This window comes from Lycorma delicatula, chromosome 1 (assembly GCF_047948215.1).
Source record: "Lycorma delicatula isolate Av1 chromosome 1, ASM4794821v1, whole genome shotgun sequence".
Taxonomy (NCBI): Eukaryota; Metazoa; Arthropoda; class Insecta; order Hemiptera; family Fulgoridae; genus Lycorma; species Lycorma delicatula.
In genome coordinates, this window is record NC_134455.1 from 377,935,357 (window position 1) to 377,951,642 (window position 16,286).

At 31.2% G+C, this 16,286-nt stretch overlaps 1 protein-coding gene across 1 annotated transcript in view; it reads left to right on the forward strand.

The window, feature by feature from the left end:
* Nucleotides 1-16,286, forward strand: part of LOC142317963 (uncharacterized) — a 212,881-nt gene that overhangs the window by 24,848 nt on the left and 171,747 nt on the right. The window contains exon 3 of the mRNA XM_075354495.1: nt 4,581-4,733. Within this exon, the coding sequence (XP_075210610.1) occupies nt 4,581-4,733 (153 nt within the window). The remainder of the gene's footprint in view (nt 1-4,580; nt 4,734-16,286) is intronic.

Consider the following 16,286-nt stretch of genomic DNA (forward strand, 5'->3'; position numbering starts at 1 on the left):
ATGGCATATACAGTTTGAATTATTTTTTTATATGTAGGTATATGATAGCAGTTGAGATCTGAATTTAAGAGAGCATTAAAAGATTTAAATGGCAGAAAGGCTCCTGGAATAGACGGAATACCTGTAGAATTACTGGGCAGTGCAGATGAGGAAGTGATTGATAGATTATACAAACTGGTGTGTAATATTTATGAAAAAGGGGAATTTCCGTCAGACTTCAAAAAAAGTGTTATAGTCATGATACCAAAGAAAGCAGGGACAGATAAATGTGAAGAATACAGAACAATTAGTTTAACTAGTCATGCATCAAAAATCTTAACTAGAATTCTATACAAAAGAATTGAGAGGAGAGTGGAAGAAGTGTTAGGAGAAGACCAATTTGGTTTCAGGAAAAGTATAGGGACAAGAGAAGTAATTTTAGGCCTCAGATTAATAGTAGAAGGAAGATTAAAGAAAAACAAACCGACATACTTGGCGTTTATAGACCTAGAAAAGGCATTCGATAACGTAGACTGGAATAAAATGTTCAGCATTTTAAAAAAACTAGGGTTCAAATACAGAGATAGAAGAACAATTGCTAACATGTACAGGAACCAAACAGCAACAGTAATAATTGAAGAACATAAGAAAGAAGCCGTAATAAGAAAGGGAGTCCGACAAGGATGTTCCCTATCTCCGTTACTTTTTAATCTTTACATGGAACTAGCAGTTAATGATGTTAAAGAACAATTTAGATTCGGAGTAACAGTTCAAGGTGAAAAGATAAAGATGCTACGATTTGCTGATGATATAGTAATTCTAGCCGAGAATAAAAAGGATTTAGAAGAAACAATGAATGGCATAGATGAAGTCCTACGCAAGAACTATCGCATGAAAATAAACAAGAAGAAAACAAAAGTAATGAAATGTAGTAGAAATAACAAAGATGGACCACTGAATGTGAAAATAGGAGGAGAAAAGATTATGGAGGTAGAAGAATTTTGTTATTTGGGAAGTAGAATTACTAAAGATGGACAAAGCAGGAGCGATATAAAATGCCGAATAGCACCAACCGAGACGAGCCTTCAGTAAGAAATATAATTTGTTTACATCAAAAATTAATTTAAATGTCAGGAAAAGATTTTTGAAAGTATATGTTTGGAGTGTCGCTTTATATGGAAGTGAAACTTGGACGATCGGAGTATCTGAGAAGAAAAGATTAGAAGCTTTTGAAATGTGGTGCTATAGGAGATTGTTAAAAATCAAATGTGTGGATAAAGTGACAAATGAAGAGGTATTGCGACAAATAGATGAAGAAAGAAGCATTTGGAAAAATATAGTTAAAAGAAGAGACAGACTTATAGGCCACATACTAAGGCATCCTGGAATAGTCGCTTTAATATTGGAAGGACAGGTAGAAGGAAAAAATAGTGTAGGCAGGCCACGTTTGGAATATGTAAATCAAATTGTTAGGGATGTAGGATGTAGAGGGTATACTGAAATGAAACAACTAGCACTAGATAGGAATCTTGGAGAGCTGCATCAAACCAGTCAAATGACTGAAGACAAAAAAAAAAGTTTATGTTCATCCTAATTAATAAAATTCATTCAATAAATTTTAAAACCACAGTTATGGTATTTAATGTACCTTTATAGGGATGTAATTTTTAGTAATTTTGTTACCAAAAAAAGGAAATCAAAAATCTCTTCAAAAGATCTAAGGAAGTAAGTTACTGTAAGCAGATTTTAAATTTAAGAAATTTGATATAAAAGTAAATGAAACAGCTCAAAGTTTAAGTTATTCAATTTAACTTTAATCGATTAAAAAACACAATAACAGCTGTTTGAAAGTCTTATACCTCAAATAGAAGCAAATTTTTTAACATAATGCAATCAGCCATATTTCTCTAGTCAGGAATCTATTTCTTCAGAGCCATATTACTGTCAGTATTTCAAACATTAAAGCAAAATTATGTGGAACTATCAAAGCTTCATATCAGCAATGAGTAGTTTATAGTTTAGAAGAGAAGTTGGATTATACAATATTAAAATATTAGGTGAAGTTACTTCAAATGTAATATTTCAGCTCCTGAAAACTACTGTAACACTATGGATAAAGTAATAAAAGAATGTAAATGCTCATTTGATTTCACTGCCAGTGGAATAGGCTTTTACAGGAAATTTATGCTACTGCAGATGTGTATAATCAAACAAAAAAGTAACTATAGATTTAAACCATGACTGCATAATCACATTTTGTACAATATTTATCTTTTTTGAACTATTACATATTGCTTCTTATTGAAACAAGAAGGTTATTTTTATTTTTTGCTGGTAAACCACTTAGATTACCCACTTGGTTGGTAAATACTTAGATTAAATTTTTTACCACTTACTTTTTGCTGTCTTTTTTCACATGTTTTAGAAAAAACAGTCATTATAATTTGAAATATACACAATATCAATATTCAATAAATTTAGTGTATACTAATTAGCTGTGTTTAGAAGTGCTGTTCATATAGTCAATTTTTAAAACAGCCAAAATAGTTACATGTTTTGGTAACTAGGTTAGAGAGTAATTATGAGAAAATATAAATTATGTCCTTTGTGATATAATGTAGAGCTGTAAAAAAGAAAATAATTATAGGAAATGTGTAGAAAAAAAAATTTCATGGGCAATGAACCAAAGATTTACATCTCTTTTTACTGCTGAATTAATTCACTGCAGAAGCCAACAAAGAAATTTGTGTGTGGGAATATGAAAATGGAAATTTATAGTGTATGAAAACTGTCATGTCTGACTAGTAGTCAAACCCAGGACCACCAGATGAAAGGCCAAGAAACTACCGCTCCAAATTTGATACGTTGTATAGCATTGAAGTTCATATTATATTCCATCACTTTGCATTCATGGCATGTAAGAAATATTATTCATAACATGTCAGCATGTTCATAGGGTTACTTTAAAAGAAAATTAATCACTTCCATAAAATATGCAAAATTATTGGATTAATTATTGTAGACAAAGTTACATAAATGACAGTGTATTTAACAACTACACAGAATAGAATATACAAAGTAAGTGAAATGGTTGTAGGAAAAATATAGAAAAAAAATATATATTTACAGGAAATATAGAAGAAGGTTCAAGACTACTGAAATTCAATTACATTGTAGCATTATACTTTTCACATAAGAACTCATGATTTCCAAAAGTTAGTATACATGTTGTTAGTATCTACAAACAAGAACTAAATCATTTGATGTTCTTCTTAATCACTTTCAATTACTTTGCATAGAATTATTTGAAGTAATTTCTTTTCTTTCTTAATACTTCAATTTTTTTCTATTGTTTTCTATTCTACTCTACATAATTAACTCCTTTAAAAATTTTGTATTTCATCACGTTCTTTCTAAAATAAATGTGAGGGCTAAAATGTTTTGTTATGTTTTCATGCATTTCCTAGAACCAAATCAGTTTTACTAGTGCCTTTTTTTAAAAATTATTGCATTCTCTGTTTCAACAGAATTATATTTGAGACGGTATGTCATCAGTTACAATCTTATTATTGTTTGAATCTTTCAGACTGTAAAGTTAAAATTGTAGTGTTCCTCTATACAAAAAAAAAAGTTTGTTTTAAATTGATAGCTTTTACTTCTATAACATCTTTGTATGTATTTCTGCCACTTAGGTCTCTTTTCACGTGCTAACAGTAGCATTTTATCCACATTTCTGCTAGTTTTACATTTTCATTTAATTACCCTTAGAATATTCTCGTTTTTCCACACACTTATATGTCATATCATTACATTCATTGTAAGATTGTTTGACCTTGGCATGTGTCTCCGGTCCTTTCAGACATTGTGCACATGTCATTGAACGTCCCTCCCAATTTGTCCATGAAAATGCTTGCTTGCATCCAGCTGCTGACACTAGAGCTTTGCTTCTATGTTTTGACCAGGATATTTTTCAGCATCTACCATGCAACCCTGACTTGGCCCCTTGCAACTTTCATTTATTCCCCAAATTGAAAGAGTTTTTAGGAAGCAGGTACTTTCAAAACAGTGATGATCTAAAAGTAGTTGTCAGTGAATTGATCTTGGTGGTAGAAGTGTACAATGAAGGGGATCAAGAAATGGTATCATGATATCACAAGTATTGGAATTTATGTGATAAATATGTTGAAATGTAGTTTTAGGGTTCCTGTAAATATAAAATAAAAATTGTTTAATTAATTTTTATATATCAAAATGTTGTTTACAATCTGGACAACCCTCGTATTTACTTTTTTACATAACTATATCACTTTCAATCGGTCTTCCTTTTCTGCTTTGTACTTTCTGTTAATTTCATTTCTTATGTTTCTGTACCATAAACCAATTAAAACAACTTCCCTTGACCTTGCTAAGGCTTACAACACAGTCTATCCCAAAAAAACTTTTTAAAAAACTATATGCTAGTTATACATTTGCTAAATATTAATATATTTAATTAATACAAGCTGATAAGTTTATTTAAATAAGTTGTTATACTTTCTTAATTTATTTAATGTTGATTAATAAATAATATTAATATGGATTGAAATTCTGTTTTGTTGCAGATATTGAATGCACCAATAATTGAATCATGTTTAGAAGAAGACCCATTAAGCACTGATGTTAAAATTGAAATCAAAGAGGAGGAAGAAAACAAGGAATTAGATTGTTTATTGTTGCCTGTCAATCAGACAGAAGAATGCATAAAATCTACATGTGTAAGTTGCTTTAGTTTGGTTGTTTGTAGTTTAATTTATTACACTTTGTCTATTGCAGATTTTAGTAATAATGGTGGGGTTTTAACCTTTTCAGATCATGTAGCCTTGGAACTGGTTATGTATGGCGTCAGTTTTAAAACGCTGTTACAAAATCATTTTATATGGCATCTAAGTCGGTTATTTGTTTTTTATATTCACAAAGGAATCAGTTTTATTACACAATTTGAACGACGTTTATACAATGTAAAATGTTTTATTTAGACTAGAAAAAATATGACCATTTTTTCTCAGAAATGTGCTTGTGTGTATGTGTGTGTGACGTGTGTATTATAATTGCTATGAGGATTACGGATTTATTTATTATTTACAAAAATAGCTTATCTTACTAGCAACATATTGATGTATTGAAACACTTAATAAATTATGATATACGGCACACAAAAAAAAGAAGGAATTTGTGGTCATAAATACGTCACTTTTACTTGAGGTCTATAAATATCTTTTCAGACAAATGATATTGGTAAACATGTAACACATATCAATTTGTAATGAATAAGAGTATACAGTAAAAATGGTTTTTTGTCAATCTGAATAGCCTTTTGAGTGGTGGGAATTTTTATATAACGTAGTTTTTTGAATCTACTTTCACTTATACTAACATATGTTACTAATCTGTGATTTATGACACGGGTTTTTCATCATATTTTGCCCAATTTTCAACCGATTTGCTTGAAAGTATTATTTTTAAAATCAGCAAACTATGTTTCATAAACACAAAGCAAAAAAAAAATTTCACTAATAAAAAACGCAGTAGAAATGCGCAAAAAAATTCTGCAATTAAATTATCGTAATTTATTATTAACCTTTTCATTGTGATGGGAAAAGTTTAAATAGTTATAGCTTTGGAAGAAATCATTGTAGATAGATATTTAGATGAAGTTGTTATAATACCTGAATTTTGTACGCAGTGAAATGTAACTGTCTTTTTAACACATTATGAATAGTTGTTTTAGGAATGCCCAACTGTCTAGAACACTTCTGCACAGATTTCTTCGGGCTACACAAGAAACTTGTTTACACTGCTTCAATTGTTTCATCAGACACTGTTGACCATCCTGGACACATTTGCTTTAGTAGGTTGTTCGTTTCTTTGAGTTGTTTTTACTATTGCTGAATGTTATTTTCATGTGGGGGTCTTCATTGTACATACAGTAGTATTCACGACTAACACGTGTTAGTGACTAACATAGCAAGCTACAACAGACATTGAACCTTCCTCTGCACTGCAAACATGATGACTGACATGCATATGCTGCTTGTGTCTACTGGAAACACAATGCTCATATGTTAGCTTTTGCACACATAAAGTTGGACTGTTTCTCTTTCATTTAATGTACAGTTCATCTTTCAACAATGCATAGTTCCCAAGCTATAACCACTTAAAAAAACCACTATTATTTTATGAACATACTTTATATAAAGGTTTATTTCCAAATTACATGGCAATCTCTTGGGAAATGATTCTACAACCAGAAATAAGAAAAAAGTACATATAAAAATAGATCAGAAAGCGATTCGTTTCAAGTTTTGGCTTGTGAAACAATAAGTCCTGCTTTCTTCTGTTCCTACTGTAAAATTAAACCATGTTAAAATACTTAGGGTGCTAATTGATGGGTAAATTTGGTGCTTCCTTATGTGTTTTGATCTAAGAAATTGAAAAAAAGTGGTCCCAGATCTTTCTCTCACTTAGGTTTTAAAACAGTATAAAACATGAAAACATTTTGTCAGAAAATAGACTTTTTTATTTTTGTAATAAAATAACTTTGTTAGTTTACCAATAAGTAAATAAAACTTTTTTTTTTGTTTGCTTTTTTTTCTTATTTTTGGCTATAGAATCATCTACTGAAAGAGTGCGATGCTATTTAGAATCACTGCTTCTAAATAGCAGTGAAAAAAATATGTATATTTTTTTTTTTGAGAATTCAAATAATTCATTAACATATTTACCACTGTGTTAACCGATTTTTTGCCAGTGGTGCGTAAACGCACCTTTTTCTAAAATAATTTTTTTATAAATTTCTAAATAATTTCTTCAATTTTTACAATTTGGCCTTACTTTGTTAAGTTCTTTGATCACCCTAACATAAGTTATAATTGATTACGTTTTTATTTTTTAAGTTTAGCTGCATTCAAACTTACTGTAATTTAACATTCCGTGTAACTGCTTCATTTTATAATATATTTGGATAGCAGAGTGGTTGTTATAAATAATATTATTATTTTAATTATATCTCTAGGTTTTGTTTTTTATTGTCAATTGATAAAAATAACTTGTTTTTAAAAATTATTATAAATAGCAGTCGTTAAAGATATTGGTGCGATGACGCACCTTTGGCGTAATGAGTGATGACTTATGGGCTAAGCATACATCGTAATAGGTTATGTTGGAATATTGTCATAGTCTTGTGTTGCATTGTTTTGCTTATACATCGTTGTAGTTTTGTTTAATCTAACATTTTATTGAATTGATACAGCGTTTCCTTTTGTTATTAAATTTTGATTACGTATTCGGTATTAATTTTATATTCATAGAAATTTACTCAAGAAATATCTCAAACAATATTACATCGTCTTTTAGTATAGTGTTTATTTAGTATGTACATGCATTAGTTTTACAAGAGTCGAGTTGATTTCATTATAATTTAAGTATTTTTTTAAATGTGGAATTTTGAAAAACCGCTGACACTTGACGAATTGTAGTCCATTTTAGATGAAGATGAAGATAACAACATATCGCAAGCAACTGCTATTGACGTGACTTATATTCCACCTAAAGTTTATGAACTTACAGATGAAGAAGATTTTTTTGACAATTTGCTAATCGAGACCCCTTCTACAGCAACAACTGATATAGCAGGTACGTTTGAGATTCATGTACATTCAGAAAAAGACATTGATGCTGAAATATCAAATTGCAAGTATAAACCAAAAAAATCTAAAACTAAAGCCAAAACAAACATTCCAAAATGGGAAAAAATTGAACCAATTTATAAAGAATTGCCAATTTCAGTAGAACATAGACAAATAGGAATTTTAGAAAATAAACTGGCAGGAAAATCACCCCTTGAAATATTTTTCCTTTATTTTGATAATGATTTGCTGAATATGATTTTAGAGTTCAGTATAAAATATGCATGTGACAACAATCAGCATGACTTTTCTTTAAATAGTGCGTTACTAAAAAGATTTATTGCAATTTCGATATTGACTGGTTATCATACGTTACCTCAAACAGAAATGTATTGGAGTAAGGATGAAGATAAGGTTGTTGAAATAGTCAGAAATTCAATGAGCCGTAACACCTTTAGAGCAATAAAAAGGAACCTTTCGATAACAAATTGCTTGACAAGAAAAGATAAATTTGCAAAAATTCGGCAATTTTTTGATGAAATAAACAAACGTAATTTACAGTTTGGCGTTTTTTCTCATAATTTATCTATTGATGAAGAAATGGTGCCATATTTTGGTAGGCATTCGGCAAAATGTTTATAAGGGGAAAACCAATCAGATTTGGATTCAAGCTTTGGTGTTTATGTCGTTCTGATGGGTATTTGTACCAATTACACCATACGGAGGTGCTAAAAAAGAAAAACCTGAATATGGTCTGGGGACACAAGTAGTACTCGATCTGTTAAATGTTGTATCCCATCCGAACGAGCATAGAATTTATTTTGACAATTTTTTTCGACATATGATCTATTTAAATTACTCAAGGAAAAAAGATATTTCGCTAACGGCACTGTCAGAGAAAATAGGCTTCCTAATTGCCCACTAAAGAGTTCAAAAGTATTGCAGAAGATGAATAGAAGTACATTCGACTTTGCATTTGATAAAAAAACTAGTTTTGCAGTAGCTAGATGGAATGATAATGCAGTGGTGACAGTTGCCAGTAATCACAATGGAATTTACCCATTAGCAAATACAAAAAGATATAGCAGAAAAGAAAGAAAAGATATAACTATTAGTCAGCCATTAATGGTAGCACAATACACGAAATTCATGGGTGGCGTGGATTCTCATGACAATGGCATTGGAAACTACAGAATAAAAGTGCGTGGAAAAAAGCGGTGGTGACCATTGTTTACTAATGCTATCGATTCTGTTATAGTAAATTCGTGGAAACTATATCGGCTTGTAAACCATGATAAAATCAGTCAAATTGACTTTAGGTCGTACCTTGTATTATTGTTGATCAAAAGTGAGGAAATAAAAATACCACAGTGCATCGCTGAAATTCGGGGAGATAATGTTCCTTCTCCATCATTGGCAACCAAAGGTCGGCCTTCAAAAAATAGTTTGCCGGAAAATATTCGTTTGGACAAAGTAGGGCATGTTATTTCCGAACATGCAAACAAAGCTAGAAGACGATGTAAGCTGTGCAAAAACCACACAATATTTTTGTGTATAAAATGTAAAGTCCACCTGCACTCAAAATGTTTCAAAGAATTTCATTCACCGCAAAGAAAATAAATCCACAATAAACTAAAAACAATTTAATGTAGTTTATTCATAGTTGTTTTTTTCTATATTTATAAGTAGTTTGGTTTCTTTTTATGTTTTTACAAAGTTACATTTTATATTATGCTTTTGGCCAAAGGTGCGTAAACGAACCATTTTATTACTAAACCATTACTGAATTTTTTGTTGATATGAAAATATTTCTAGCTTTATATACTTACAAATAGATGAAATAAAGTAATTAATAAAAAAAAAAGTAGTGTTTATTTAATTCTGGAAATTAATGGGTTAATGAAATTTAATATTATTATTATCTTTTATGACTGCATGGGATCACTTTAGTCAGTCCATTATTCTAGTCTCTTTGATGGGACTGTTTAGGGCCTTGTGGTCCTCCCAGTACTTTTTCATATGTTCCGATCTTTGTGCCCTTTCTAGTGTTGAAAATGTTTGTGTTGTGATTTTTTTTCTTGTGAGCATGAAGCAAGTGTTTTTGTTCTTGATTTTCTTTTTTAATTTTAACTTATCTGTGGTGTTTTCTGGTGTAATGCCAATTTTCTTCAGATCCTCCCTTATATCTCTGATCCATCTGCATCCTGTCATGGTTTCTTTTCTAGTAGAGGTTGTACTGTACTAGTTGTTTCAGAAGTCTTGAATCTTGTATCCTCTTGATACGTCCAAAGAATCTTAGCCTCCCTTTACACTGGTGTCAGTGATGGGATCTTACCCGTCATGCACGACTTTAATTTAATATTATATGAAACATAAACTACCAAAACACAGTAATTATACAAGTTAAACTCAATATATTAATTTCCCATAAACAATTTTTATGGCATCCCGCATCTTCAGTAGGTATTGAATTCTATGATTACATTAAAAAAATATTCTTTTTATAATTTGTCATTTTATTTGAAATTGTTTGTGTTATAAAAATTTTGAATTGTATTATTAACATATATACAAATTCTGTTGTCCACTACTGGAATGATGTCACTTTTAAAATGTAGTATTTTCCTTTGTTCTGTTGTCTTTATTCAGATTGTTAGTTTCTATTTTTATTATGTTTTTAATTAAATCTTCATCTTTGAATGTGATTGGTGGTTTATCACTTTATATTTTTGTTTATATATTTATAAATATAATATTTCTAGATATAAATGTATTTTGTACGCATTTTTAATAACAAAGTTCTTCTGGAACTTGTTATTTATTTCAAAATAATTTTATATATATATATACATACGAGGTGCGACAATAAAGTAATGAGACTGATTTTTCTTTGCAAAATGTGGCAACCCTGCAGCTTGCATATGCACTTCATCTTTGACCTTGGTCTATAAGATACTTCTAGTCCAAGCAGCACATTAATGCAACTGCTCAGTCGTGAGTTGTGCTGTAATAAGTGAACACGTGTTTGTGTCTCTCGTCACAGAAATGAAACCGCAAAATATTTCGCAACGGTATGCCATTTCTTTTTGCGTTAAATTGGTTGAAAACGCGACAACAACTTATTATAAGCTTCAGAAGGCTTTTGGAGAGGAGGTTATGTCAAGAACTCAAGTTTTTCGGTGGCATAAAATTTTTAGTGAAGCCAGAACATTTGTTCTGGCTTCATGATGAAGACCGCAATGGACGACCATCAACCTCACGGACAGATGTCAACTTGACCAGGGTGTGTGAAATCGTATGATCTGATTGAAATTATCCATGAAAATGATTGCAGAAGAACTCGACATCAATCGAGAAACGCTTCGTCTAATATTAACTGAAGATCTTGGTATGAGAAAGATTTGTGCAAAAATGGTCCCCAAAAATCTCACACAACAGCAGCGAGAAACACGGAAAAATGTGGCAGCCAATCTGTTAGAGCGAACAGAAATCAATCCAGATTTGTTGAGCCGTGTTATCACTGATGATGAAGGTTGGTTTTTTCAATACGATCCAGAGACAAAACGCCAAAGTTCGCAATGGTGCTCAAAGGGATCACCCAGACCAAAAAAAGCTCGCATGTCAAAGTCAAAAGTGAAATGCATGCTTGTGTGCTTCTTTGATTCCAAGGTAATTGTTCATAAAAAAAGTGGGTGCTTCCTGGAGAAACAGTTAGCCAATATTTCTACAAAGAAATTTTAGAAAGACTTCGTAAACGAGTTCTTCGTGTCTGTGCCAATATTGCTGATAATTAGATTCTGCATCACGATAATGTGCCATCCCATACTGCTCTGTCAGTACAGCAATTTTTAACCTCAAAACAAATTTCAGTACTACCACAGCCACCTTATTCACCAGATATCGCTCTGTGCGACTTTTTTCTATTTCCAGGAGTCAAAATGGTGGTCAAGGAATACCATTTTCAAACAACACAAGATGTCCAAAAAGCTGTGACGAGGGTCTTGGAGGATATTACAGAAGATGAGTTCCAGAAATGTTACCATCAATGGCAGAAGCGCTGGAATAAGTGTGTGCAATCAGAGGGGAACTACTTTGAAGGAGACAACACTAAACATGACTAAAACGGTAAGCAACATTTTTTTTCACATCAGTCTCATTACTTTATTGTCGCATCTCGTATATATAATATATATATACCTGGGTATATATATATACCTGGATATATATATATATATATTATATATAGTAGTGTACATTACATTCTTGTGAGACTTTCATAACCAATTGTACTTGTGAAAATAATGGTTTATAAAATAAGTTCATGCAAACACACACCCTAAAATGCTTCATTTGCCAGTTACAGATAGTGAAGGATTTTGCTTGGATTTCAGCTACTCAGGTGAAATGAGGTCATACTGAAAATTTTAGGACATTAATTAAGGTGAAAAATTAGTGATTTCTTGTGGTTTTTGACCTCAAAAATTGAATAAAATAGATCCTAGAACTGTATCTGTAGCAGTTTTTGATAAATCTGGGTTGAAAACCAATAAACTGGGGTTAAAACCCCCCAGTTTTTGTTTTTTATGTTTGATGTACAATAGCTTTGTTAAATGTGTAATAAATACATAAAACTTCTAAACAAAACTTGTAGAGAATTTAATTCTGAACAAAATAGTGTAAGTCAAATTGAATAAAACGAGAAAAGTTAAAAAGATTTGAATTTTATTTAGACAATACATTGCTACATTTGTCAAATGCTTAATGTAATTTACTTATTTAATGTAAATGAAAGCCAAATTCTTTTTTGGTGATGTGAAAAATTTGTAAAAACAAAATTTACTAATAAAAATTTTAAAAAAAGTAGAATTACATTACAATTATAAAGTAAAAATAAATAAATAAAAATTACTTAGATAATAATTTTTTGTTAATAACAGAAGTATAATATGTTATTTGAAAAATTGTTATTCCAAAGTTGGCAATAAAATAACAACAGCTGATCAACAATGCACAATACTGTTAGGGTTAATTAGGGTTTAAATCAATCTGTAAGTTACATTAAATGTACTGTGAACTGTGCTGTTAGTAAAGGTTTTTTGTGAATTTTAGTTTGAACGTGACCAGTTTGCCATTGATGTAATGCCGTAACTATTTAAAACAAAGAAATACGCTGGTATGACATTCATTTTGGATGTTTGTAATGAAAATGCTACAGCTGTTGCAATAGAATATGAAAATATGTTATGTGAATCAGGATTCCAAATCCCAAAACAATTAGCACAACTTTTTGCAGTCTTCAGGAAACAGGTTCATTACCTAGTATTTGTACCAACTGTCCAACTGTACCAACTGTATTGTAACAATTGTCCAAAATGACACTGTTATTGATGAAATTATTATTGTTGCAGTTAAGTGTAGTCCAGGGATCAGTATACGACGTCTTTCTAAGCAGATTGGAGTTCTGCAATCAATGTCAAAAGGTTATGACAAATCTGGGACAAGGTCAAAGGTAAAAAAAAAAACCATGATGTTACCAAAAAAATCATGTCATCAAAAAAAGAAATTTCACGTACTGGACAGTTTTCACGTGCTTGCTGACTGCAATAACCTTGTTTACCAGTTTGAAAGTTATCTTAATCACAAGGTCAACAGGTTTATATAAATACCTTCCAGAATATTCATATGTTTATACCATGTTCTACTGTACCAGTTTATACTGAGTTACGGTGTTTTTATCTTCACCATTTTTATTAACAATATCGTAACTTTCATCATTATTATTCAGGTCAGCCATACAATATATTAATAATTACGCACTTTAAATTATTAAACATTAAATGTAAATATTAATATTTACACACTGAAATAGTAATGTCTTTCTTTAATTTCAGCAATAATTATATATGTACTTGTAGAATTTACAGAATAATATAGTCTTTGTTTAATTTCAATTCTAGTTTGTTATATTAGAAAATAAAATTAATATTAACTATTTTAATTGAATTTGCTCTAACTAATAGAGCAAAAATGGTTCTGTTTAATTAAATGTTACATTATAACTGTATTAGTTTAATTTTGGTTGAAAATATAGCAATGATACCAGTTTAATTTTTTTAAATTCTGTTTTTTTTTTTGTCTTCAGTCATTTGACTGGTTTGATGCAGCTCTCCAAGATTCCCTATCTAGTGCTAGTCGTTTCATTTCAGTATACCCTCTACATCCTACATCCCTAACAATTTGTTTTACATATTCCAATCGTGGCCTGCCTACACAATTTTTCCCTTCTACCTGTCCTTCCAATATTAAAGCGACTATTCCAGGATGCCTTAGTATGTGGCCTATAAGTCTGTCTCTTCTTTTAACTATATTTTTCCAAATGCTTCTTTCTTCATCTATTTGTCGCAATACCTCTTCATTTGTCACTTTATCCACCCATTTGATTTTTAACAATCTCCTATAGCACCACATTTCAAAAGCTTCTAATCTTTTCTTCTCAGATACTCCAATCGTCCAAGTTTCACTTCCATATAAAGCGACACTCCAAACATATACTATCAAAAATCTTTTCCTGACATTTAAATTAATTTTTGATGTAAACAAATTATATTTCTTACTGAAGGCTCGTCTCGCTGGTGCTATTCGGCATTTTATATTGCTCCTGTTTCGTCCATCTTTAGTAATTCTACTTCCCAAATAACAAAATTCTTCTACCTCCATAATCTTTTCTCCTCCTATTTTCACATTCAGTGGTCCATCTTTGTTATTTCTACTACATTTCATTACTTTTGTTTTCTTCTTGTTTATTTTCATGCGATAGTTCTTGCGTAGGACTTCATCTATGCCGTTCATTGTTTCTTCTAAATCCTTTTTACTCTCGGCTAGAATTACTATATCATCAGCAAATCGTAGCATCTTTATCTTTTCACCTTGTACTGTACTCCGAATCTAAATTGTTCTTTAACATCATTAACTGCTAGTTCCATGTAAAGATTAAAAAGTAACGGAGATAGGGAACATCCTTGTCGGACTCCCTTTCTTACTACGGCTTCTTTCTTATGTTCTTCAATTATTACTGTTGCTGTTTGGTTCCTGTACATGTTAGCAATTGTTCTTCTATCTCTGTATTTGAACCCTAATTTTTTTAAAATGCTGAACATTTTATTCCAGTCTACGTTATCGAATGCCTTTTCTAGGTCTATAAACGCCAAGTATGTCGGTTTGTTTTTCTTTAATCTTCCTTCTACTATTAATCTGAGGCCTAAAATTACTTCTCTTGTCCCTATACTTTTCCTGAAACCAAATTGGTCTTCTCCTAACACTTCTTCCACTCTCCTCTCAATTCTTCTGTATAGAATTCTAGTTAAGATTTTTGATGCATGACTAGTTAAACTAATTGTTCTGTATTCTTTACATTTATCTGTCCCTGCTTTCTTTGGTATCATGACTATAACACTTTTTTTGAAGTCTGACGGAAATTCCCCTTTTTCATAAATATTACACACCAGTTTGTATAATCTATCAATCGCTTCCTCACCTGCACTGTGCAATAATTCTACAGATATTCCATCTAATCCAGGAGCCTTTCTGCCATTCAAATTTTTTAATGCTCTCTTAAATTCAGATCTCAGTATTGTTTCTCCCATTTCATCCTCCTCAACTTCCTCTTCTTCCTCTATAACACCATTTTCTAATTCATTTCCTCCGTATAACTCTTCAATATATTCCACCCATCTATCGACTTTACCTTTTGTATTATATATTGGTGTACCATCTTTGTTTAACACATTATTAGATTTTAATTTATGTACCCCAAAATGTACCTTAACTTTCCTGTATGCTCTATCTATTTTACCAATGTTCATTTCTCTTTCCACTTCTCAACACTTTTCTTTAATTCACTCTTCTTTTGCCAGTTTGCACTTCCTGTTTATAGCATTTCTTAATTGCCGATAGTTCCTTTTACTTTCTTCATCACTAGCATTCTTATATTTTCTACGTTCATCCATCAGCTGCAATATATCGTCTGAAACCCAAGGTTTTCTACCAGTTCTCTTTATTCCGCCTAAGTTTGCTTCTGCTGATTTAAGAATTTCCTTTTTAACATTCTCCCATTCTTCTTCTACATTTTCTACCTTATCTTTTTTACTCAGACCTCTTGCGATGTCCTCCTCAAAAATCTTCTTTACCTCCTCTTCCTCAAAGCTTCTCTAAATTCCACCGATTCATCTGACACCTTTTCTTCAGGTTTTTAAACCCCAATCTACATTTCATTATCACCAAATTATGGTCGCTATCAATGTCTGCTCCAGGGTAAGTTTTGCAGTCAACGAGTTGATTTCTAAATCTTTGCTTAACCATGATATAATATATCTGATACCTTGCAGTATCGCCTGGCTTTTTCCAAGTGTATATTCTTCTATTATGATTTTTAAATTGGGTGTTGGCAATTACTAAATTATACTTCGTGCAAAACTCTAAAGTCGGTCCCCTCTTTCATTCCTTTTGCCCAGCCCGTATTCACCCACTATATTTCCTTCCTTGCCTTTTCCAATGCTTGTATTCCAATCTCCAACTATTATTAAATTTTCATCTCCTTTTACGTGTTTAATTGCTTCATCAATCTCTTCGTATACACACTCTACC